The sequence below is a fragment of the Mobula birostris genome, chromosome 4, assembly GCF_030028105.1.
Source record: "Mobula birostris isolate sMobBir1 chromosome 4, sMobBir1.hap1, whole genome shotgun sequence".
Classification (NCBI taxonomy): Eukaryota; Metazoa; Chordata; class Chondrichthyes; order Myliobatiformes; family Myliobatidae; genus Mobula; species Mobula birostris.
The window spans coordinates 81,648,396-81,675,464 of NC_092373.1; the positions used below are offsets into that span (position 1 = coordinate 81,648,396).

The 27,069-nt window shown below is 39.6% G+C and overlaps 1 protein-coding gene across 1 annotated transcript in view; it reads right to left on the bottom strand.

The window, feature by feature from the left end:
* Window positions 1-27,069, bottom strand: part of LOC140197037 (rho guanine nucleotide exchange factor 4-like) — a 129,325-nt gene that overhangs the window by 101,713 nt on the left and 543 nt on the right. The window contains exons 2-5 of the mRNA XM_072256968.1: window positions 24,667-24,780; window positions 20,829-20,924; window positions 16,465-16,560; window positions 9,510-9,611 (exon numbers count right to left, since the gene is read on the bottom strand). Coding sequence (XP_072113069.1) covers window positions 9,510-9,611; window positions 16,465-16,560; window positions 20,829-20,924; window positions 24,667-24,780 — 408 coding nt within the window. The remainder of the gene's footprint in view (window positions 1-9,509; window positions 9,612-16,464; window positions 16,561-20,828; window positions 20,925-24,666; window positions 24,781-27,069) is intronic.

Consider the following 27,069-nt stretch of genomic DNA (forward strand, 5'->3'; position numbering starts at 1 on the left):
TGACTGGTTGCTCCTCAACTCAGAAAAACTGCCGGGAAATTCTCCCTTCAAAATCTCGATTGCCACCCTGATTAAAAAGTAGCTTTTTTCATGCACTCTTGATGTGGATTGTCCAACTCAGAGAAACCCTGGCTCGATTCTCTGCTTTTTAAATCTTGAACGCGGGCCTGACTGAAAGTTAGTTTGCTGATGGGTCGCTCCTCAAATCAGAAAAATTGCCACGAAACTCTGCCTTCAAAATTTTGATCGCTGCCCTGATTAAAACGTAGCTCTTTTCACACATCGCTGCTGTGGATTGTCTGACTCAAGGTACAGTACTGGAAAGTTATCACCAATTCTGTCTCCACAAAAAAACAAACAAATTCATTGGAAGGATAAGTGAACCAATGTCAGTGCTATCCTCTACACAATGTTGAGGGATACAATGAATTGAGTATTTATTTGCATGCCCAACACCAAACTCTCAAATCAAACATTCTATTCTGAGATTTATTACAAGAAGAAATTACTAGGCAGACAGAAGAAAAGATTCAAAACCTCCCTAAAGAAACATATAATTGCTAGAACCTCTGCCTCTTGACAATTCAAAGTGGAGAAGGAGATTCAGGATGGTATTGAGAACCTCAGCCAAGCATTGGATACACACAGAAGTCCAGTGTAAGTAGTTGGAGGAGCAAACTACCTCACATACTACCCACCGACACTCCCTCACAGTCATCACCTGCCCTATCTGTGGCAACGTCAGCAGACATCTCAGACCCCTCAAAAGCTGAGTGGAAGTAAATGGTCCTCAGCCCCAAGCAAGTGGCTGAGAAGTAGGAAAGATGGCAAAATTTGTACCTGCAGCTGTCAAGTAACAGGATCCGTGCAGCTCGACTTACTTAAACTCACAACTGCATTGCAGGTGTGCACAGATTGTGTCATAATGTCTCATACACAGGCTATTGTGGGAGTCAGGTGTAACAAGCAGGACAATTGTTTCTACTTGTCACCTGAAAAAATTGTTTAGTTTTACACAATACTTTTATTATTTGTTATGTTTTAACAAATAGAAATTATCTACTACTATGAACGTTATTCACAACAGGTTAAACATAGTCATCTCAGGGAATCGGGTCCTTTGGTCCATTCAATGCACATTCTATCAAGTTCTGATCTACATGAATCTTATGCTAATTCCATTTTATTTTCCCTCAACAGCCTCACAGATTCTGCCATTGACCTACACACTAGGAACAATTATAGCATCCAATAATCTAGTTTTGTTCCACGTCTTTCAAACGTGGAGGGAATCTAGAGCACCCAGAGGAGGAAACTACTGTAGTCACAGGTAGAACCTGCAAACACTGTGGTGGATATTTACTGTCGAGGGCTGTGGGGACCTTTCACCAAGCTCAGCTTTCTTTCATAGCAGCTGACACTTCCAGAGATCAATGAGTTGTTTTTAAGTAAGTTAAACTTCCAGCCAATATTCCTTATTCAACTTCTTGTTGTTAAAGGAAGCCAGCCTTCAGTTTTTAATGTAAATTGCAAGCAATAATCAGTCTGAAGTTAAAAGGGCAGCTTTGCAAACAAATAGCACTGTCTATAGAGCACTGACTGATTGCTCAGGAGATGCAGTGGGAAACAATGGGGTTATGTTAATTGGCTTGTATCAAATCAGACAACATTGGCTGAGTTATTTAGTTCAAGGAAGCTTGCAGACTAGTTTGATACTGTCAGTTAGCACATCAATAGCTGATCTATCAATAGTTGAAGATTTGCATACTCAGTGGGTGTCCTCTCACAGCATTAATTGTGGGCACCTTTGAACTCTGTCTCCAGAAGCTTTTAGACAATCTGTGTGAAAAGGTATCTGAAAAAATATCACATGTGTGAAGTCATCCAAATGGCAAAAAAATGGTGTAATTGCAAGAGCGCAATCAGGCTTGTTAGGAATAGTCAAGGAACAATAAGAAGAATGACAGAAAGACAGGGCGAACTAGAATCTATTCCTCTGTCTTAGATTTCTGCAACTTGTTGGTATGTCTTTTTAGCTGATAGGAATTGCACCTGTGTTTTATAAATACTTTGTATTTTAGAAAAAGTTTATAATTTGGATATCTTTTATAAGATGGACAACCTCTGTGAGTTTTAAAAGTATTTTAAGAATCTTATCTAAATTTAAATGTTTCACTAAAAATAAATGAACTGCGTTTAAACTACTTCATTAGTTGGAAGTACAAGGGGTAATTGATAAGTTTGTGGCCTAAGGTAGAAGGAGTCAATTTTAGAAAACCTAGCACATCTATTTTTCAGCATAATCCCCTCCTACATTTACACACTTAGTCCAGCGGTCGTGGAGCATACGGAATCTTGGATCTCCAGAAAGTGTCCACAGATGGGCGATTGATAAGTTCATGGCCTAAGGTAGAAGGAGATGAGTAGGTTGTATAACTCGTCTCCTTCCAAGGCCAGGAGGGGGGGCACTGCTCAAATAGCGGGTATTGGCAGCGAAACTCCCTGTAGCGGATAAACAGAGAAGTGAAGTATCCTTTGAAGAGCTACACTATACCTCCCTTTAGTGAGGGCACTTGTCGCTATATGTGTTGGATAAGACTTAAGATCTTCATTTGAGTTTAGAACTTTGCGGTGAGCAAACCTAATACTAACACAACACCACATAGATAGCAGGACTGCACCCGGGTTCCTGGCACAGTGAGGCAGCGGTACTACTGGCTGTGACCTTGCAACACCCAAGGAGAAATAGGGTTGAAAATGAAGTTTTTTTACGGGTTATATCAATTGTTAAGCACATCAAAAAAAGTATTTTAATGGATGTGAAAATTTGGCTGCTGTGTCATAACAATTATGGGATATTAAATGAATGGAAGTTCCTTACACAGCAGGTTTTTTTTTAGCTCCAATGAAATGAAATAAATTTAAACATCTTTATCGCTAAATCTTATCCATGTGTTAAGGTGAGGACAATTAATAGCTGATATACTTGCATGTATTCAATGTTGAATAATTTCTCCCTTGTGGATTCAAAATTATTTGCAAGAAACTTTGAATAGCGAAGTTGAAAACGTTTCAACCCAGCTTTGCTGAGATCTGGAAAGTTTATTTGAAAGGAAGGTAGAAGTTAAATCCAAGAACAATTTTGAAAGGTATTTCAACAGATTCTTGGGACTAAGGATATTACATGGTTATGGACCACAAGCAGGGACCAGTAGGTTTAATGTGGGACTACAAGAACACGTTGACAGCAGGACTAAACTCTTTCAAAGAGCCCATGCAAGCACAGGTTCTCAAACTAAATGTTCCATTCTCTACAGTGAGTTTCTATGACCCTATGCAATTGGCACTTTGATCTGTATCAAATATTCATACATTTAGAAAAGGAAAGCTGGGAATCAAATTATATATGACTTCTCAGTCAATAAAATTAAAAATCTTGATGACCTGATCACTGCTGAACATTTGGAGGTCTTTAAAAGCTCCAAACTAGGTATTTGCAACATATCTAAACATCTAGTCCTTTTTATTTGCACTGTTTATTTATTTGAAATATCTGTTTATTCAAAATTCTGCAGATGCTTGACATCAGAAATGAAGTCATTGACTTTTCCTTAGAAGTAAGAGAAACTAGAAAACAAACATATTTTAAGTTTCAGAGTAGAGGAAGAGATGGAAATGAATTTTAGGGCAGAGTCAAAAGTGACTAAATGACATAAGTTGGCAGTACAGACTGAGAGAGGATGGTGAAGCCTTGTTAGTAACTAATAATCTGTCTGGAGAAGGTGCAAAGAGAAGGTGATGAATGAAAGGAAGATATACAACAGACTGGAAAAATAAAATGTTGAAGATGGTGGAAATCTGGCTCATAAACAGAGAATGTTAGCAAATCAGTCAGCATCCGCAGAGAGGGAGAAAAGCAGGTCATGTTTCAGATCTCAGGATCACTGACTGCATTCATCTCAAATAACCAGCCTTTCATCAGAAATGGCCAATTTCCATGCATATTTAAAAAAAACAGTTCTCTGAAATGATTGAAGTTCGTGGTCTTGTGGGTGGTAAAATGCTTAGTTGGAATATAAGAGGCTGTTCCTCATTAAGGGAGTAGAATGAATCATGAAATGACCATTTAGACCTCTTTGTCTTTGGCATCTTAAATTGTTCCAACAAAGCTAAACATCAGGTTTACAACTGGGCTACAGCTTTCTTAGTAATTAGTTCCAAGATTTTCCCAATGATTGGTGTAAAGCTAATTGGCCAATAGTTTAAACGCAAACAACAGGAATTCTGCAGATGCTGGAAATTCAAGCAACACACATCAAGGTTGCTGGTTAGTCCTGACGAAGGGTCTTGGCCTGAAATGTCGACTGCACCTCTTCCTACAGATGCTGCCTGGCCTGCTGCGTTCACCAGCAACTTTGATGTGTGTGGCCAATAGTTTATTCAATTCTTGAACATAGATGTTAGATTTTTTTTTTGTTTTCCAATCTGGTGGTCAGAACCCCAAATGACAAAATGGTTGTATTTCCCTTCCTTACAGAAACTCTGGGCTTCAGGCAAAACTATGTGCAAGGTTGAAATTGAAGTCCTCATGACATTTGGAAAATTCTTTCAGTTGTGAATGAAATATTCTGTTGTGCTTCTGGATGTAAGCTTCTCCATCAAAGTCCTCTGCTAAATTTACTGCATTAACTTCATGTGTGGCCTCATATCTGTAATGACCTTCCCCACCCAGGGAACTACTATTACTTAGGCTAACCTGTCTCTCTACCCAAGTGGCTGGTCACTTGTACTGGAGATACTACATGCAGAAATTGCTCAATGTCTCAGGGAGCGGAGAGTGTCAGAACCCATGATGGGGAGCTTTCACCTCTGTTCTCTTGTTGATCAGCCACTTTCTGACCAAATGGGTGTTTCTGGTTTCTGAAAAGAAAGAGTCAGTGAATGGTTTATGGTGAAGGGTACTGTGTTATTACAGTATGTATATACATAATCAAGAACTTCATTTCCCAGAGGGCAATGTGGGCAGTTCACCTGGAACTGGAAATGATGTTGGTGAGCTGGAGTGTTCAGAATTAAATATCCTTAGCTTTTTCCCTGCTAAGTTTGTCTTTGTTAAGGACAAACATAAAAATTTATCAGATAACTGGAAATGCTTCAGTGATTCAATATATATTTAGTGGTTTGTGGAGCGGGAGGGGCTGATGAAAGATTGAAAGCGTTTATTTATCTACATGCATATGGTGAAGATGCTTTGGATATTTATAACAGCTTGCAAACTGATGAGACAGCTTTGACATTGGACACTCTCATGACAGAGTTTGAGGAGTATTTTGTCCCAAGTAAAGATACCACACTTGAGAGATGTAATTTTTTTTTCCCTGTGACCGGAAACAAGGTGTTAGCTTTGACCAATACTTAGGTGAGCTTCACACAATGAATAAGTCCTGTGAGTTTTGAGATTCGAGAGACTCACTAGTCAGAGACAAAATAGCTTGTGGAATTTCAGATTCAGATGATAGGCTCAGAGAAAGATTGTTCCATGAAAAATGTTTGACGCCGGAAAAGTCTGTGGCTATGTGTAGGGCTGTAAAGACCACATGATCTCACATGGCAGAATCACAATGCATGCTGTGAAAACAGGGAAGCAGTGCATAAGGCATTTCCCAAAGCAACAGCAAAGTAAAGAGATAAGCTCAAACAGCAAATGTGGAGATAGTCACAACCCAACGATGTGTCCTGCTTATGGAAAGTTCTGTAATAATTGTGGGAACAAGGATCGTTTGCAATGTGCTGCAAAGCTGGGGCTACCAAGTGAAAGGTGCACCCAGTTGCTGAGGAAATGGTGGAAGTCTTTGTGGATTCTCTACAGACTGCTGGTGCTGGTAAAATAGAATGGATTGGTCCAGTGACTGTGAATGAGACAGGACTTTCATACAAGCTTGACACCGGAGCCCACTGAATCTGTTGTCCATGGATGATTTACCGAGTGAAGTTCAAAGTGACTGTTTATACTGAAGAGAACCTTCCAGTAAAAGAGGGCTGTATAGTGATGTTCAACCACAAGGGGCAGCACCTAAAGGCACAGTTACTGATTGTGGAAAAGAGAGTACAGCCAATGTTAGGTCAGGGTGCATGTGAAAAGCTCAAACTGGTGAAAAGAGTCTTCATAGTAGGTTCACAGACCAAGCTTGACCACATAACATTCACAGACGTCTTTGAAGGGCTCGCATGCTTACCTGAAGTAACTTGAGAAACTTGTAACAGCATCCATGTGAGCTCCAGAGAGGTCATGCAAGAGAAACATATGCGAGAACTCCACTTTTCCATAGACATCCATATCAGCTACACAGCATGACAGTCAGGATACCAGTGCTGAACAGAGTGACCATGATGAAAAAGTTGCCAATCTTGCTTCCATATCAAAATGGGCCATTATTGATTTCCAGTTGAAGAATGGAAATCAAAAATGTCTTCACAGTCCTCTCTGAAGTTGAAGAGGAAAAATTAAAGGGAAGATAGGAAGATCACACAGTCCCCAAATTCAGCAACAGTTCAACACAAACCAACAGGAGGAATTGCTATTTACGATACACAGTCAACAGAGGGAGCTCCGTGAATTCAGATAGAATCAGTTGGAACTTGTGCAAAGACTCTCATCACATGGATGCAGTCCAGGGCTCCACCATGGTCACGCTGTCATGGTGCGGTCTGTTGACTCCTCATTCCAGTTATTTCCTTTTCCCCATGGGCCATCAGGTGCCTTAATGAAGGCACTTGTTTCCCATCTGAGCCGGCCGCATAAAAGCTCCGGCTTATAGCTACTCGGTGCTGGACCATCACCTGAGCGAGTTCAGTTGTGCCCAATTCGGGTCCCCGTTCATTGTGGATTCTAAGTGGCTTCGGTGCCCAGGGTGCTTTGTGAATTCGGTCGTTTTCGCGTCCAGCTAAGTTGCCAGCCGTTTGCCGCCACTCCGAGCCAAAGGTACGAATTCTGCTGTTTCCATGGCCAGCTGAGATTTGCTGGCTGTTGCCACTACTCTGAGCCGAGATCCTAATGGATTGTCGTTGTTCTGTCGTCTTGTATCCAGCTCAGTAGGCAGGCCACTTGCCGCTACTTGAATGGACTGTCGTTATTTTGTGGTTCCTTGTCTGAGTCCAAGTCGGAGTCCCGGCTCCTCGTCCGGGTTAAAGTCGGAGTCCTGGCTCCTTGTCCAAGTCTAAGTCCTGGCTCTGTGTCCAAGTCCCGAGTCCAAGTCCCAGTCCTGGTTCCAAGTCCCGAGTCAAGTCCAGGTCCTGGTTCAGAGTTCCAAGTGTAGCCCCCCGGCCACCCTCAGGGTCGCTCGGCTCGCTGTCGTCTAGGGAAACAGTCTCGGCCCCGCCAAACTGGATAATTCGTTTGTGTGGATGCTGTGTGAGGTACCCCACCCCACCCAAATAACAGACAATACACCAGATGCAATTAAATGATTTACAGTTTATAGATATTACTGGAACTATATAATTAATAGAGAATAAAATATAAAAGGAAAATAAAAGGCGCCACACTGATCAAAGTTCAATCTCTTCGTGCACAAACAGTTGGAGCTCAAGGACCTTCTTCTTCACCCTGCGACCCCCTCAGACCACCTCGACCGGCCGTCTGGGACCAACAACGGTGGTCGACCAGACGCTCCACACGAGTCCGTCTCCGTCTCCTCGCCGCTCGGGGTCCGACCCCGTTAGCGGACTCACAGCACCTCGTCCATCCTCTGTCTCGCTCTCCCGCCTTCTGCCCCAAAACCCCGCGCATACAGTATCTTCAAATACACCAAAACCATAACAACTATCCCAATTAGTAAATAGCGTATTTCTTATCACCCTCTAAACCACAATAAACTGCTAGCGCAAACTTTCTCAGTGCTTAACTCAACAAAGCCGCATTCCCCAGATTAACATAACAAAGACGCCATTTTAATTAGCCTCCGCAGTAACATAAAAATCGAAACCCCCTTACACAAGTCAAGTCTAAGTTTGTCTCCATGCCTGTGTCCTGCACTTGGGTCTACCTCCAGTTGCTCCAGCTGCCTACGTGCAACACACACAGCAAGAACAAGAACAAAGCAAACAGATAGGATCTTCGCAGAAGGATGTGAAAGAAATGAATATGATGATAAGAGTTCTCAGAAAGACACAGTATTTGTGTACCAAATGCAAGCAATACATCTGTGGAAACAAACAGCAGACCAAGAAGGATCATTAAACCACCGTAGAGTCTGATTGAAAGTTGTTTGGTGGATAAGCAACTGTATTTGCTCATTACAATTGAAGTTAATGCAGCTATCTTTGTTGGAAAGGATTGTTCCTTGCTGGATTATGAGGACATAGTATTATGTTTGTTTTTCTTTAGAGGAGGAAGATGTGTTATTCCGATTGTGCCTAATAACCAATTCCACGTGGGTGGTTCAGGTGGTTCACCCAGAACTGGAAAATTTAATCTGTGAGCTAGTCGCACACACTGAGAAGGAGTATTCAGAATAAAATGTTTTTAGTGTTTTATTAAGAACAAACGTAACAGGTACTAGTTAGAGGTACTAGTTACTTGGAAATTAGGTGAGATTATAGAATGAGGGGAGGTCAGAAATGAGAAATAGAATTAAGTAGGAGCAGGCAGTTATTATTCAACTGTTTCTGGCTCGCTGACAGTTCCTGTAGTGGTTTGCATTCTCCCCTTCTGGATGGTGAATTGAAGGGCCCAACCTTGCCTCCCACACTAGCTGTCATAGATCTAATGCTGCTCTCTCTTGTCAGAGAAAAGGAAGCAACAATCTTTCAACTGCTTTGGTACTGTGGCCACCAGAATTGAATATTCATTTAAATCTTTGAATAGTGGTAAATATGTAAGACTATGTGTTGGCAGATAAATAATGTTTTTTTCCCTGATAGCAACTGTTGCTTTGCAAATGATCACGGTAAGTTGCAGCGAAAAATATTTTTGATGTCTGCTCAATTTTAATGACATGATTAAATTGCTTGCAGCATCACATCCTTATCCTTCAGGCTTCATTCCTGTGTTGACTTCACTGACAATCTTTTCCCACAGCTGCCTTACAACCTGCCTGCTGAACTTCCTATCAATTTGTGACACGATGACCTTGTTGATCTTTCTCATCTCATTCTAGAACCAAGTCCAAAGGCTGAGGAGACCTCACTCATCTGTGACCTGCCCAAAGTGTTCATGACCTATGCATGAAACTTCTCCAAACCAGTTCAAGGAGAAGCCGTGTGTCCATGTTTTATTACAACCAGTACCAGTTAGTTGAAACCAATGCTAACTATTCATAATATCAGATACTGCAGAAGTACTGGGACATAAAACAGCACTATTAGCAATGACTGACAAAATAACTCATGATAATGACATTAGAGCACTTATTTCCTCTGCAGCCTGCACTGGGGTAACAAGTCACCTATGCATAATTATCCGTAAGCATTGTGCAGCCTGCCCACTTTAGGCCGCTTTGTTGCTTTACCATTTCTGAGGATGTTTGAGACTCGCTTCCAGAATCGTGCCTGGTCTTTGCTTTTCGTTTCACATTTTGGCTGTCATTTTGTTTGTTGTCATCCTCTGGCTTCTGGAACCAAAAAAAGAATAACGCCTAGTTTAGTAAATAAAATAAAAATAATCCTCTCATTTAAACCTGTGCAGTATAAAGTTAAAGAGAGTATTTCTAGCCTTATCTATCAGCATCATGTATTGATTTTATCAGTCACTAAGAGGGTTTTAGGAAAAGCGGAAAGGCCTTTGCAGCTTTGCTCTTGTATGAGGAAACCAAGAGCTACAAGAAGAATTGGGCTAAAATTTCACATTGATGTGTTTCTGTACTGGTTGAAACTGGGGAAAATTAGATTGGGCTAGATGTACTTAAAAAGTATGTGAATTAACATTTTTTGTGTATAAACTACAAGTCCATGAACCAGGAGCCTGGAAGTGGGATTATTCTGAATGGATAGTTTCTGGCCAGATTCTTCTCTTGAAATGTCAAATAGGGGTGGTGAACTGATGGCACGCGTGCCCAAGATAGCACACATAAAAATGTTGTTGACGCATGGCATTCAGTGCTGCCCTGCTATTAAACACGTAATGGAAAGTCACACAATGATTATATTTACTGACAAATGAAGCAGCAATTTACTTTTAACAACCCACGAACAGTGAGAGGTTTACACAGTAAATGCCTCACACTGGCTTGGTGGCAACTAGACCGTTGTGAAAGCACATGGTGTTGGACAATACATATTGAAATCATGACAGACCTGGTATACACTTCAGTATTTGGATAGTAAATGGTTACAATAGCAATACTATTTAGCAGTGATATTATTTTTCAATTCAAAAATTATATTACAAATTTTTGTTCAGGTTTTCTAATATACTTCATTGATTTTAATCTGCAATACTCTGCTTTACTTTTATTAATGGTACAACAATAAATACATGTAATCAAACAAGTAAGCTTACCCTTTTCCCTTACAAATGTCAGAATTATTATTACTAATTAATTTATCAATGATAATCTCAGTTCAAGTTACCATGGTACATGAGAGAACTTTTTAGAAGACTATCACCAATTTGGGTACATGCTCTCAAAAATGTTCACCATACCTGGTCTAGAATTTCTCATTTAGAAAATGTGAAGGGTATTGGAGATCAACAAGCAGTGATTCAATGCAAATGGTTGAACTTGTTGGGACCATGAATGCTAATATAATTAAACTGGACTTAACTTGTGTGTGAAATCTTAGAACACAGAACACAGAATGTTAGAACAGCAAAGTACAGGCCCTTTGGCCCATGATGTGCCAACCTTTAAACCTACTGTAAGATCAATCTAACTGAATAAACTCTGCTTGGGCTTCCAGCCAGGCACAGGTACCAACGTTTCAATGACAAACTCCTCCATCTTCATCAGGGATGATGCCCAGGCATGTCTAGTTTAGTGGTATTTATATCCCCATAGTCCATCCCACATGATTGGTTTGTCCTCATCCGATCAGGTTTTCGCTCTCCCACCTTGTTTGCAGTTGAAATCCATTTAATCTCATTATTAGGAGCTCCATTACCTTTACAACTTGCTAAAATTCCAGATTTAAATCTCTACCCTGTTATTAAACAGTCCTTATGGATTTGGTTTCAGTTTCGCAACTCTTTTAATTTTAAACAATTTAAATTGTCTAGCTCTTTATATCGAAATTTTCTATTTAAACCATCAATAACCGATCCCATTTTTCTCTTATGCAGAAATAACGGGATCTGTTCTTTTGCAGATTTATTTTGTGGTGGTCGATTGATGACTTTTGAAGAGGTAATTAGCAAATATTCTCTCTCTCAGCCACACTTCCTGCAATATTTTCAGGTTAGACATTTCTTACAAAAGTAGTTATCTAAGTTTCCATATAAGCAAGAATTTGATTTGTTGGATACTATTTTAAATATGAATCCTTTAATGAGAGGTTCCATTGGTAGAATTTATAATTTATTTTTACTACAAAAAGATAACCTCTCACTAAAGATTAAACAAGATTGGGAGAGAGAACTTAATATGACATTTGTTAATGAAGATTGGTTGTGAGTTTTGAAAATGATTAATTCTTCTTCAACATGCACCAATCACTGTTTAATTCAATTTAAAATTGTTCATCGTTATTTTTTAACAAAGGAGAGACTATCCAAAATATTTCCTAACATAGACAACCATTGTGATAGGTGTAAAACTGAAGTAGCCACTTTGTCACATATGTTCTGGTCATGTTCTTCATTAAAATCTTCTTGGAAATCTTTATTTTCTACAATTTCTAAAGCTCTGAAAATCAATTTACAACCTAATACATTGACTGTCTTATTTGGAATAGTTCTGCATCATATTCAGGGTATTTCATCTTCAGACCAACATGTAATTGCATTTGTCACATTGTTGGCAAGAAGGGCTATTTTATTGAGATGGAAAGATACCTCTGTCCCTACATTAATTCAATGGCTTTCTCAAGTAATGTTATGTCTTAGCTTGGAAAAAATTAGAAGTAGAACATTTGATCCTCGATTCGATTTTGAGAGATGATGGAGCTCTTTTGCCAAATACTATCATTTAATTTGAATTAATTTATATGGTTTCCTTCCAATCTTATTTTATATAAATGTGAATTGGTGGTTGATGATTTTTCTTCTTTATTTATATAGATGATTGTAAGACGTATTGCTCCGGGAGTTGGTTCCTAATTTATTTTTTCCTCTCTTTTTTCTTTTTCTTTCTCTGGTAACTACTGGGGTTTTGTCTTTTAGTAGTTGGGGTTCTCTTTTTCCTTCTTTTCATCATAAAATTTTTTTTTCATTATCATATTATTCTATTTTGGTAAGTTTTTATCTTCAGCTTTATTAACTGTATGTATATATAAATCTTGTACCATTTTAAAGGTGTAGAAGATTATGTATCAATAAAAAGATTTTAAAAATAAAAAATGAAATCCATTTCTTACTTAGAGCAAGACCTTTGTTATTGTTAAAATTCTTGTCTTCCCTATATTTCTATGGTTTCTGGAAGGGTCACCAGGATCCTGAAGAAATACTGGATTAATACCATCTACAAACCCATTAGGAAGCTCAAATCATAGCTTATACAGGTGAAAGGTGACCTGGGTCTCGGGTCGGCTGGGGTTTATAGAATTCCCTGTGAAGGACCATCCACACAGGACGCATAGTGGAAACCGGCATCAAGGAGCACAGGAGGTGTTTCCATTTGGGTTACCCAGAGAAATCGGTGGTAACAGAATATTGCATCTGGAATGACCATAGAATTGACTTTGACAGCACAAAACTACTATGCCTCGCCAATGGCTTATAGGACCAACTGGTAAAAGAAGCCATTGAAATAAAAGTAGAGGAAAAGAATTTTAACAAAGATGAAGGTCTCGCTCCAAGTAAGAACTGGAATTTGATTGTAAGCAAAACGTGAGAGCAGAAATCTGATTGGATGAGGACTAACCAATCAGGAGGGATGAACTATGGGGCGTATAAATACCACTAGACAAGGCATGCCTGAGCATCATTCCTGATGAAGATGGCCGAGCTTGTCATCGAAACGTCAGACATAATGGATACCTGTATCTGGCTGGATGTCTGAGAAGAGTTTATTTGTCGTGTACGCTGGGAAAGCACATGGATGACAGAAAACTGGAGGGCCGGTGAAGGAAAGGGTTAGATTGATGAAGAGAATCCCTTTCCTCCACATAGCCCTCCATTTTTCTATCATCATTTTGCATATCTTTGAGTTTCTTAAATGTTCCCTAATGTATCTGCCTCTACCACCACCCCTGTCTGGGCATTCCATGCATCTAGGTACCTGGTTCTCTGTGTGAAGATCTTACCTCTGACATTCGACCTATACTTTCTTCCAGTCACCTTAAAACAATGCCCCCTTGTATTAGCCATTTCTGCTCTGGGGAAAGTCTTTAGCTATGCCTATGCCTCTTATCATCTTATACACTTCCATCAAGACACCTCTCATCCTCCTTTGTTCCAAATAGAAAAGCCCTATCTTGCTCAACCTACCTTCATAAGATGTACATGTAGTCCAGGCAGCATCCTGGTAAATCTCCTCAGCACCCTCTCTAAAGCTTCCACATCCTTCCTATAATGAGGAGACCAGAACTTAAACTATTCGCTGCACTGCATCAATGTCACCAAGACTCTATTCTTGGCGATGAAGTTCCTAATGACCTCTTCCCAGGGATGCTTAACTATGTGTCAGCACGGTTTTGGTATGTTGAGGGAAGATGATTTGTTTGGTTCTTCCCATTTTATTCTGAAGCACACCAATAAATTTCAGAAATCCTTCTCAATGTGTACAACGACTTTCTCCAACAGAATGTGGGCAATAGGCATTACTTTTTTAGAGATGTATGAATGTCTTCAGTTAAAACAGCAATCAATGATAGAGTCAACAGCACTGCACTGGGTTTCAATGCTACACCAGGTCAAGTGGCTGGGTGTTAATCACTCACAGTGATCCCAATATCTAGCACCATGTAACATCGCTATCTTTGTCTGCAATCATTCAATTTCTTTTTCAAAGTATATCTGATTTCTCACATTATATTTTCAGTCAATTCATCCAGAAATTCTGACATCTTGAACTAAAGGTTTTTTTTTAGCAATTCAGTTAAAACAAATGGCTAATATAACACAAGGTTAAGTGGGAGAGAGCATTTCCACTCTTACTGCATAATGCTTTAAATAATTGGCCAGAAGCAAAGAAGGGCTCAGTAAATACAGGGGCCATTTTGCTGTGAAAAAAAAGCTTGAGGTGTCATAACCCGTATTTTTGATGATCAAGAGCTCAGAATGGGATTAACTGCTTATGTACTTATTATGACATAGAAAGAGGTCTGTTTACACATTGGGTTCATGCCAGTTTCTGACACACTAATCCCTTTCTCTCTCCTATGATTTATTCTCTCTCATATCCTCATTAATTCTCATTTGCCTGCTTTGCCATTTACCTACACAAAGGGGAAATTTACAGTAGTAAATTGGCATGTCTTTCAGATGTTGAAGGAAACCAAAAGTCCTGATGACAAATTATGAGATCAAAGGAAGAATGTGCAAAGTCCACACAGATATCACCCAAAACACTGTGTCACGGAGAAACTCTTTCTTGTCTGGCACTATCAGAGTTGGTTTAATTCTCTCTATCTGGGTTGAACAACAGTCAGTGTTTTCACAAGATAAGCAGCACGTGAGTTTGGAGGTAACAAACAAGTTGGTGTGAGTACAAATGCATGGACATGTGTGGACAATAAACACTATCTCTTCTGTGAGCTCCCATCCATGTGTTTGAGGAGCCATTCCTGGCCCTGGCCCGGCTAACAACCTCCCACATCTACCTTAACCACCTGTCCAAAAGGCCCCCTGGAGTGAAGGTTTTTTGATTCTTTCAACAGATCCAGAAGAACTCCTGAAAGTTAGTGGGCTTGCATTCCCTTGCAAAACTTCTAAGAGCTGGCAAGCTTCTAAATCTGCTCAATGGCTTCCTCCAATAAAATGGCTTGTCATCTGCTGACCCCACAATTTCCGTACAATGTTGCCAGAAGCCATTGAGCCCATGCTGATCTCAGACACCCCCCCCCCACGATTCTTTAAATGTTAATAATTTTCAGTCCACCACAGTGGTCTTGAGCCGTCACACACAACTCTGACTCCATGCTACACCAATATATAGAACCCTGCTTAAAGAATAGAGACAGAGCACATCCTTTCAAAGTACAGAGAAGATTACTATTCTTCTTAACTTTTCTTTACATCCTGCACCAAGTTAAACAAGATAGATTGATTACGTTTGACAACCTCAGCATGTATTATCCTGCATAATCAATTGGAAGTCAGAGAACTGAACAGCTTGAAACAGGCCTTTTAGCCCAACTCTTCCATGTTAAAAAGGGTGTCTTCCTGTGCTAGTCTTATCTGCCTGTGTTAGGTCTATATGGCTCAAAGTCTTTTCAATCCATTTACCTGTCCAAACATCTTGTAATTGTACCCATCTCTATCACCTCCTCTGGCAGCTTGTTCCATATAGTCGTCACCCTCTTTGTGAAAAAAATTGCCGCTCGGGTCCCCTTCAAATCTTTCCCCCTCTCACCATAAACCCACGCCCTCCAGTTATAGATTTCCACACCCTGACAAAAAGACTGGATGAGGACAAACCAGTCAGGTGGGATGGACTATGGGGATATAAATACCACCAAACTAGACATGCCTGGGCATCATCCCTGATGAAGATGGCAGAGTTTATCATTGAACCTTCGGTCCCCATACCTGGCTGGAAGCCCAAGAAGAGTTTATTCAGTCAAATTGATCTTAGAGTAGGTTTAAAGGTTGGCACATCATGGGTCAAAGGGCCTGTACTTTGCTGTTCTACATTCTATGTTCTGTGTTCTAAGATTTCACACACAAAGTCCAACTTAATTATATTAGCATTCATAGTCCTTACAAGTCCAACCATTTACATTGAATCACTGCTTGTTGATCTCTAATATCCTTCACATTTCCTAAATGAGAAATTCTAGAGCGGGTATAGTGAATATTTTTGAGAGCATGTACCCAAATTGGTGATAAACTTCAAAAACGTTGACTCATGTATCATGGTAACTTGACTGAGATTATCATTGAGAAATGAATTAGTAATAATAATTCTGACATTTTTAAGGAAAAAGGGTAAGTCCACTTGTTTATTTACAGGTATTTATTGTTGTACCATTAATAAAAGTGAAACAGGGAATAACAGATTACAATCAATGAGAAGAATGAATGTCTACTTTTTCCACGACCCTCATGATTTTAAAGCAGCAACAACAATCCCAATGTATCCAACCTGCCCTTATAACTCAACCCCTCCTGACCTGCAACATCTAATTAAGCTCACAGCATTTACTTACGTTTCTGGTGGACGATTCATGCTCTTTTTCAAGGCTGTGTCTCGTCTTTGAGCTTTGCTTAAGATTTTCATTCTGACCTTCCACAACTTCTGTTACCTGAAAAGAACAGTAAACACTAAAATTAGAACAATCTAGTCTCATTTAAAGCTGTACAGTTCAGGGATGCGGGCTAGGGGCATGGTATACACTCAGGGACACTTTCAGTTTTATACTTTAATACTCCATTCAGTGAACGTGAAGGACTTAACAATTAATGCTGGACCTTAATGAATTTTGGCCTGTGAACAGTAAAATTGGGAGTCACCTAGAAATCAAATGTTAAAATGTGTAAGATATTCCTGTGTGATATTTGCCCCTCCTCTTTTTCTGCAGCAGAAAACATGCTTTAATTCCAACCTTTTCAAGGATCTTTCTTGGGACCAACATATAACTGCAGTTACAAAGAAGGCATGGCAGAGCCTTCACTTTCTTGGAGGTTTGTACAGATTCAGCATGTCATCTAAAACTTTGATAAACTTCTCGAGATGCTCACTGGAGAGTATCCTGACATCATGGCCTGGTATGGAAACACCAATGCCCATGAATGGAAATGCCTACAAAAAAGTAGTAAATTCAGCCCAGTCCATCACAGGGAATGCCCTCTCCACCATTGAGCACATCCACAAAGAGCACTGCCACACGAAAACAGCATCAGTCTTCATCTACCCCCACCATCCAGGCCAAGTTCATCGGGAAGGGGGTACAGGAGCTTTAGGACCCACACCAACCATCAGGCTCCTGAACCAGTGTACGTAACTTCACTGCACCGATACTGAATTGATTCCAGAACCTATGGACTCACTCTCAAGGACACTACAACTAACGTTCTCAATATTATTTATCATTTATTATTATTTTTATTTTTTCACAGCTCAAGATGTTAACACCTGAGGTACATGCATAGCCAAGCACACCCTTTTCTCAATTGCTAGGAACCTTTGGATATTCTAGTGATGTTTAGTATTGTGTCTTTCTGGAGATTTACATAAATATTGCTGTGTAGGGCTAATTGTTTAATGTTGTTGTGTAGTGCCTTTGGGATGATACCAGCTGGAGATATTATCATCTGGACAACGTATACCCTGTTCATGTTCCATAGTCTTTCAGTTTTCTCTTTTAATTCAGCATATTTCTGGTGTTTTTCACATTGATTTCTGTATGATATATATGTTTGGAATGATTATATCTACTGAGTAAGTTGCTCTTGCTTATTTAACCTGTAATATATTATCCGAACAGTTATTTTGGATGGTCCTAGCTGTAATAATGGATGAGTCGTAATATAATTTGTAGGACTCTGACTCTAAAACTGGATCAGGCCTGTATTTATAGTAGGGTATGGTGTGTTTTGAGTTTGTATTTTAAAGCAAAATTTTGGTGTGCCTGTGTAAGTAATCAGATTGAGTTAAACTGCTGTAGGATTCTGTAATGTGTTGGATTATCTCTGGTTTCTCTCAGCAATTTTGCATTTATCATCTCGAATTTGTTGTTTTTTATTATGTATTTTTGATTTTATTTTTGTGTTAACTACTTTTTCCTGTATTGCTACAAGAAACCTCTCTGTTTCTGGGAAGATGTCTCCAACTTTGAGCCAGGTGTTCAACACTTTCTTGTTGACATCTAGTCTGCTCAGATCATAGGGATGTCTTCCATGGAGGGTCATGCTCTTCCATTGGTTAACTTTTTCTTCTGTAGTGATAATTCGTTCATGTTTCTGGGTTGTGCTTTCATTTAATTTTAACTATGTGTTCTTCTTATCAGAATTGCATATGCTTGTGCGAAGTGTTGAGTTCTGTTTTCTTTGATGAAAATATATCTTTAGAAGCTTTATCTGACTGTTGCATAAAGTTTATGTCTGTTATTCCTCTTCCTCCTTCTGTCCAAGGTGGTGTTAATTTAAGTGTATTTGGGTGTACATGGTATTTTCTAAAATTTTTCACTTCAGTCCTTGCTTTTCTTTGTAAATTTCCCAGACTAGTTTGGGCGAGGATATTATGCCAAAATAATATATTAATATGGGTTTATTGCCTTTGTTATATTTTTACCATTGAGCTCTGTTTGTCAGATTATTTAAGCCTTGAAGTAAATTCTGTCTGAAGTATTTCCTTTATCGCATTATGATCTATTTTCTTTGCTTGTTGATATCCCAAATACTTATATGTTTCAAATTCATCCATCAGTTGTATTGTATCCCGCTGCTCTGTTTTATATTCTACTAGCTCAATTGCACCTTTCTTTATGTTTAATGATTTGCACTTATCCAGTCCAAAGTTCATGTTAATATTTTTAGAGAATAGTTCTAGTATTTGAACTGCTTGCTTTAGATTTACTGATGAAGGAGTGTATAAATTCACATCATCCATATATGACTTGTATTACTATTACTTGTTTTGATTTTGTATTTGCACAGCTTGTCTTTTTTTTCCACAGTAGCTGTTATCCGTCTGTCTGTGAAGTTTTCACTCATTCCATCGAATTTCTTTTTATCTACTGTGAACGCCCAAAAGAAAATGAACTTTGGGGTAGTATATGGCGACATTCATGTACTCAGAAAATAAATTTACTTTGAACTTTAACCTTTCACAGTTCTGGCTGACGCCACCCCATTTGCAGAGCAAAGGCAGAGGATGTGTGAATGGCTAAGCTGACTGCCCATTGACGGATGTCTCTCTTCCAAGGTGAACACTGCCCACCACATCTTCAGCTTTCACTGCCCTCTACCACAATGACTGCTGCTTCCGGTTCTTCATGCTGATCACATTAGATGGCAGAGTGAGATAGAAGAACGGCCCACTCCTGCTCCTGTTTTCAATGTTTCCCAAGGATGACATGAAGGGACTGTTCTGACAATCACCAGATGCTCCAGAGATCGGCTAGTAAGGCTTTGGTCTTGTCCCAGCATTCAGTGGTAATTTGAATGGATTGCCTTTTTATCTTGATGCACAGAACTAGTCGGAGGGGAGCAGGGCATAAGTTGGTGACAGCAACATACGAAAAGAGATGTACCATTTCTGTTTGGCATTTTCAGCAGGCTCCATATCCTTCTTGGCAAGTCTCATTCACATTTCAGACTTGGATCAAGGAACTGGAGGTACTGCGGGATGTGCTCCAGATCATCTGGGATGCTGAGAACATCAGAGATGAGAGCTTTAGTGAGATGGTCACACTCAAAGTGTCAGGGACAGAGAGATGGGTGACTATCAGGAGAAGCAAATGGAATATTTTGACAGCGCAGGTTTATCTTGTAGCGATTCCACTCTGCAACATTTTATAGCCCTCTCTGAACTTGTTTATCTTCCTCATTTTCAGACCTCTCTCCACTGTCATTTCTTATTCTTTTATTCCCTTTGTCTCGGTTTTCAATCACCCTTCCCCTCACCATCTCCTCATTCCCTTTATTTCTCCCTTCTCAATAATCCATTTCTCCCCAGCTGCCTACCTCTGCTCCCAAATCCCTATCCCACTCCTTCCCTACTCTCTTTTCCTCAACCCCCCCGCCTTTTCCGCCATTACCTGACCCACGCGACCCCCTACTAGCAATTCCCGCTCCTTCTCCACTCTCTTTTCCTGTTTGGTTCCCAACACAACAGACTCTTAAACCCCCCGTTCAAGCAATTCAAACAATACTGTCGACACAAAGTAAGAAGATACTCCCCTCTTCGACAGAGAGGAGCACACTGACCAGATGTCTAGAGTATTTCTAACACTTTGTTTTTCTCATCATAAAAAAAAGTCCATGAAGGTGTTACAAATACAAACAGTATTAAATACGACAGCGTCCGGGGAAATCTCTGCGCACTCCACAAAGTTTGGCACGTCACGGGCCAAAGGGCCTGTACTTTGCTGCAATGTTCTACAATCTGTCTTCTGTGTTCTAAGATTTCACAAACAAAGTCCAACTTAACTATATTAGCATTCATGGTCCTTACAAGTCCATTGCTTGTGATTCAATCACCGGGTGTGGTGAATATTTTTGACAGCATGTAGCCAAATTGGTGATAGTCTTTGAAAAAGTTGACTCATATACCATGGTAACTTGACTGAGATTATCATTGAGAAATGAATTAGTAATATTAATCCTGACATTTTTAAGGAAAAAGGGTGTTCAGTTGTTTATTTACAGCTACAGTATTTATTGTTGTACTATTAATAAAAGTAAAGCAGAGAATAGCAGATTACAATCAATGAGAAGAATGAATGTCTACTTTCTCCATGACCCTCATGATTTTAAAGCAGCAACAACAATCCCAATGTATCCAACCTGTCCTTATAACTCAACCCCTCCTGACCTGCAACATCTAATTAAGCTCACAGCATTTACTTACGTTTCTGGTGGACGATTCATGCTCTTTTTCAAGGCTGTGTCTCGTCTTTGAGCTTTGCTTAAGATTTTCATTCTGACCTTCCACAACTTCTGTTACCTGAAAAGAACAGTAAACACTAAAATTAGAACAATCTAGTCTCATTTAAAGCTGTACAGTTCAGGGATGCGGGCTAGGGGCATGGTATGCTCTCAGGGACACTTTCAGTTTTATACTTTAATACTCCATTCAGTGAACGTGAAGGACTTAACAATTAATGCTGGACCTTAATGAATTTTGGCCTGTGAACAGTAAAATTGGGAGTCACCTAGAAATCAAATGTTAAAATATGTAAGATATTCCTGTGTGACATTTGCCCCTCCTCTTTTTCTGCAGCAGAAAACATGCTTTAATTCCAACCTTTTCAGAGGAATCTTTCTTGGGACCAACATATAACTGCCATTACAAAGAAGGCATGGCAGAGCCTTCACTTTCTTAGAGGTTTGTACAGATTCAGCATGTCATCTAAAACTTTGATAAACTTCTCGAGATGCTCACTGGAGAGTATCCTGACATCATGGCCTGGTATGGAAACACCAATGCCCATGAACGGAAATGCCTACAAAAAAGTAGTGAATACAGCCCAGTCCATCACAGAAAATGCCCTCTCCACCACTGAGCACATCCACAAAGAGCACTGCCACAATGAAGGAGCATCAGTCTTCATCTACCCCCACCATCCAGTCCAAGTTCATCGGGAAGGGGGTACAGGAGCTTTAGGACCCACACCAACCATCAGGCTCCTGAACCAGTGTACGTAACTTCACTGCACCGATACTGAATTGATTCCAGAACCTATCGACTCACTCTCAAGGACAGTACAACTAATGTTCTCAATATTATTTATCATTTATTATTATTTTTATTTTTTCACAGCTCAAGATTTTAAAACCTGAGGTACGGGCATACCCAAGCACACCTTTTTTTCAATTGCTAGGAACCTTTGGACTATTCTAGTGAGGATTAGTATTGTGTCTTTCTGGAGGTTTACATAAATATTGCTGTGTAGGGCTAATTGTTTAATGCTGTTGTGTAGTGCCTTTGGGATGATACCAGTTGGAGTTATTACTATCGAGACAACATATACCCTGTTCATGTTCCATAGTCTTTCAGTTTTCTCTTTTAATTCAGCATATTTCTGGTGTTTTTCACTTACTGATTTCTGTATGTTATATATGTTTGGAATGACTATATTTACTGAGTAAGTTGCTCTTGCTTATTTATCCTGTAATATATTATCTGAACAGTTATTTTGGATGGTCCTAGCTGTAATAATGGATGAGTCGTAATATAATTTGTAGGACTCTGACTCTAAAACTGGATCAGGCCTGTATTTATAGTAGGGTATGGTGTGTTTTGAGTTTGTATTTTAAAGCAAAATTTTGGTGTGCCTGTGTAAGTAATCAGATTGAGTTAAACTGCTGTAGGATTCTGTAATGTGTTGGTTTATTTCTGATTTCTCTCGGCACTTTTGTATTTATCATCTCGAACTTGTTGTTCTTTATTACGTATTTTCGATTTTATTTTTGTGTTAATTACTTTGTCCTGTATTGCTACAAGGAATTGCTTTGTTTCTGGGAAGATGTCTCCAACTTTGAGCCAGGTGTTCCACATTTCCTTGTTGACATCTAGTCTGCTCAGATCATGGGGATGGCTTCCATGGAGGGTCATGCTCTTCCATTGGTTAACTTTTTCTTCTGTAGTGATAATTCGTTCATGTTTCTGGGTTGTGCTTTCATTTAATTTTAACTATGTGTTCTTCTTATCAGAATTGCATATGCTTGTGTGGAGTGTTGAGTTCTGTTTTCTTTGATGAAAATATATATTTATTGCCTTTGTTGTATTTTTACCATTGAGCTCTGTTTGTCAGATTATTTAAGCCTTGAAGTAAATTCTGTCTGAAGTATTTCCTTTATCGCATTATGATCTATTTTCTTTGCTTGTTGATATCCCAAATACTTATATGTTTCAAATTCATCCATCAGTTGTATTGTATCCCGCTGCTCTGTTTTATATTCTACTAGCTCAATTGCACCTTTCTTTATGTTTAATGATTTGCACTTATCCAGTCCAAAGTTCATGTTAATATTTTTAGAGAATAGTTCTAGTATTTGAACTGCTTGCTTTAGATTTACTGATGAAGGAGTGTATAAATTCACATCATCCATATATGACTTGTATTACTATTACTTGTTTTGATTTTGTATTTGCACAGCTTGTCTTTTTTTTCCACAGTAGCTATTGTCCGTCTGTGTGTGAAGTTTTCACTCATTCCATCGAATTTCTTTTTATCTACTGTGAACGCCCAAAAGAAAATGAACTTTGGGGTAGTATATGGCGACATTCATGTACTCAGAAAATAAATTTACTTTGAACTTTAACCTTTCACAGTTCTGGCTGACGCCACCCCATTTGCAGAGCAAAGGCAGAGGATGTGTGAATGGCTAAGCTGACTGCCCATTGACGGATGTCTCTCTTCCAAGGTGAACACTGCCCACCACATCTTCAGCTTTCACTGCCCTCTACCACAATGACTGCTGCTTCCGGTTCTTCATGCTGATCACATTAGATGGCAGAGTGAGATAGAAGAATGGCCTACTCCTGCTCCTGCTTTCGATGTTTCCCAGGGATGACATGAAGGGACTGTTCTGACTATCACCAGATGCTCCAGAGATTGGCTAGTAAGGCTTTGGTCTTGTCCCAGCATTCAGTGGTAATTTGAATGGATTGCCTTTTTTCCCTGATTCACAGCACTAGTCGGAGGGGAGCAGGGCATATGATGATGACATCAACTTATGGAAAAAGATTTACTATTTCTGTTTGGCATTTTCAGCAGGCTCCATATCCTTTTTGGCAAGTCTCATTCGCATTTCAGATTTGGATCAAGGAACTGGAGGTACAGCGGGATGTGCTCCAGATCATCTGGGATGCTGAGAACATCAGAGATGAGAGCTTTAGTGAGATGGTCACACTCAGAGTGTCAGGGACAGAGAGATGGGTGACTATCAGGAGGAGCAAATGGAATATGTAGACAGTGCAAGTTTGCCTTGTAGCGATTCCACTCTATAACATTTTATAGCCCTCTGGATACTATTTGGGGGATAACCTTTCAGAGGCCATGATCAGCAGCCTGGTCAGTAGTATGGTGCCTGACTCTGAGGCAAAGAAGGGAAATGTGAAGTCAGGTAAGTTGATAGTGATACAGGAGTTCATGGTAAAGGGTGCAGATAAGTGTTTCTGTGGCCAGAATTGAGAGTCCAGGATAGTATGTTGTCTCCCTAATGCCAGGGTTAAGGATACCATGCAATGAGTACAGGACATTTTGAAAGGGGAAGGTAAATCTGGGACAGATAGCCCTATTTTTCTCAATCATTCATCCCAGAAACTTCCAACCATTTGTCACAGGGATCAATCTAGAAAACTTCCATTTCATTAGACCAGTATATCCTTCTTGAGATACAAAGATCAAAACTGTGCCCAGAACTTCAGATGTAATCTCCCGTAGTAAGCCTTTCAGCCATTCATACCCCTATGCTCTAACTCTGTTGTAAAGCATGAATATGCCATGTGTTATTATAATTGCTTGCTCTATCTGCCTACCAAAATTCTCTGAATAATATTCAATGATATTCAAAAATTACTTCAAATAACAACATTCCTTCATCTACATTTTGTCTGACTAAAATCTGGAATTATCGCCAAATTCTACGATGTACTTGTAAATAACTATCACGAAGTGTGAGAGGCAGCCTTAAGGATTTTTTTTCATATCTCCGTTGTTTGTTTAGACACATTTGTCTACCTTGTCCTCTGGTAGTTCAGGTTTTGGTACATCTTCACTTGTGCTTTTCTGTCCAACCATTTCATAAATGTGATCCTTGTATAACAGCATATATTCCTCCGGTTGGGTAATTGCCTTTAAGAACAGAAATATAATCTATTTTAGAATCTGAAATAAATAAGGTTCTTCCGTCCCAAAATGTGGTCAAAAGAAAAGGAGGTAATTCATTACTGCTCAGCATATTGCCATTTGTTTTTTTTCTTCAAAGATAGATATTTCTGTCAAGAACACCTTTTAACTTTACTCTCAAACTCAGCTTTTTTTATTTATTCTTTTATGGGATGTTGGTGTCGCCAGCTAAGCCAGCATTTATTGCCCATCCCTAGTTGCCCTTAAGAAGGTGGTGATGAGCTGCCTTATTGAACTGCAGCAGTCCCTGAGGTGTAGGCACACCTACAGTGCTGCTAGGGAGGGAATTCCATGATTTTAACCCAGCCACAATGAAGGAATGGTGATATGTTTCCAAGTTATGATGGTGAATGACCTGGAAGGGGATTTCCAAGTGCTGCTGTTCCCAGGTATCTGCTGTTCCAGTCTCTCCTTTTAGTCATAATAAGTAAATTAGGTAAGAACATAAGGCATAAAAACTAGTGCACCTTTTGGGGGCACTTGTGCCTACACTATCATTCAGTAAGATTGTGACTAATTTGTTTCAGCTTAGTGACACAATCTCCAGATCACTGAATGCTCACACTTCCTTTGCGGAACAAATGAGACCATTGAGCCATGCTGATTGGAAAGAGCAAGAATGGTGAATCTCTGAAATTCTGTTCTCAAAAGCTTTGTGGAGGAAAGAACACTGAAGGTGCTTAAAAAGCAAGCCCATAACTTTTGAAAGTACTCGGGAATTGAGAGCTCTGGGAGCTGACACAGAGGACGTGTTGAAAACTGGGGCAGATCAGCCACGATTGTGTTCAGTGGCAGAGCTGCCTTGAGGAGGCAGGTGGCCTGTTCCTGCTTCTACTCCTGTAGTCCCGCACTCACTCATGTTACCCACTTCACTTTAAACCTGGAGGTTCTCACCCTTTACTAAATGCAACCAAATCTAATCAACACTGATAACACCCAAAATCAATACCACCTTCAGTTAACAGTATCCAAAGTGGTCCTACCTATCCACTTCCTTTAATCAGAATATCATTATTCTTTTTTAGAAGGAAACAAGTCATCTGTGAATGATTCGCAACAAAGTACTACAAGGGTCAGTTGGTAGAATTACAGTCCATTGACTAATTGCCTTTCAAATGTCAGGGTGGTGAGGTAGTGTGCAACCTCCCATTCAAGACTTGATCTTTAGTGAAATCTGGTGGTAGTGAAATTAAAACTAAGAGTTACAAGCAATCTGCTGGAGGATCTCTGCAGGTCTAGCAGCGTCTGTGTAGGGGGGTAGGTGAGGCAGGGGGAGACAAACTGTCGATGTATTGGGCCAAAACCCTGCATCAGGACTGAGGTAGAGTTTCAACATGAAACATCAACAATTTCTCCCACCCCCCAACCGTCACAGATACTGCTCTGTCAACTGAGTTCATCCAGGTGATTGCTCCAGACTCCAGCATTAGTAGTCTTTTGAGTTTTCCACAAAAAGTTACAATCTACTTTGTCTGTTATTAATCCCACTTCATCTGTCATTAAGTTTGAACAAAGGGTTGATTCACTGAAGTCAATCAAAAAAATGCCATTGCTTTTGAAATTCTACTTGGTTTATAATGTACTGACTTATTTTCTAATAACCATGGAAAAAATTAGTCCAAAAATATTTAAGTAAATTTCTCAGGTGGTGATGTTATGGACACAAACTTGGCTCAAAGGTACAATGCAAGGGTGTTGTTGAATATTTTTGAAGATGAGGAATAATTTGCAATTATGGTCCCCAAGAATCACTTAGGATCTTTATAAACATTTAGGTTTGCAAAGTCTTCAGGAGGTGTGGGACTTAGCAAAATAATAGTGAGAAGGGGAACTTCAAACTTTAAGCTACACCTGAGTATGAAGCTCATAGTTCAATCTCAGATAGGGGTTTGGTCTAGTAGATCGAGGTGTGATATGATAAATGGGATAATCAGACAATAGTTATTACTGGGAACAAAGAGGGGAAAGCAAAAATAGGTAAAACAAATGATTGAATTAATCTATCCGAGATTCTCCTTGGAAGGTTTGAGGGTCCACGGTAGATTTTCAACCTAACTTCAGCATAATCCAATGAGATATGGATCCAATCAAGTGAGGGTCTAAAGCAGGGTTAACCGAGAGATGCAGTAAGCAAAGGAAAGAATACAAGCAAAAATCTGCCAAACCAAATGTATTAAATTTAGTACTGACTAAAAAAAGTCATGATAGATCGTCATGGAAATTAATTGGAATGGT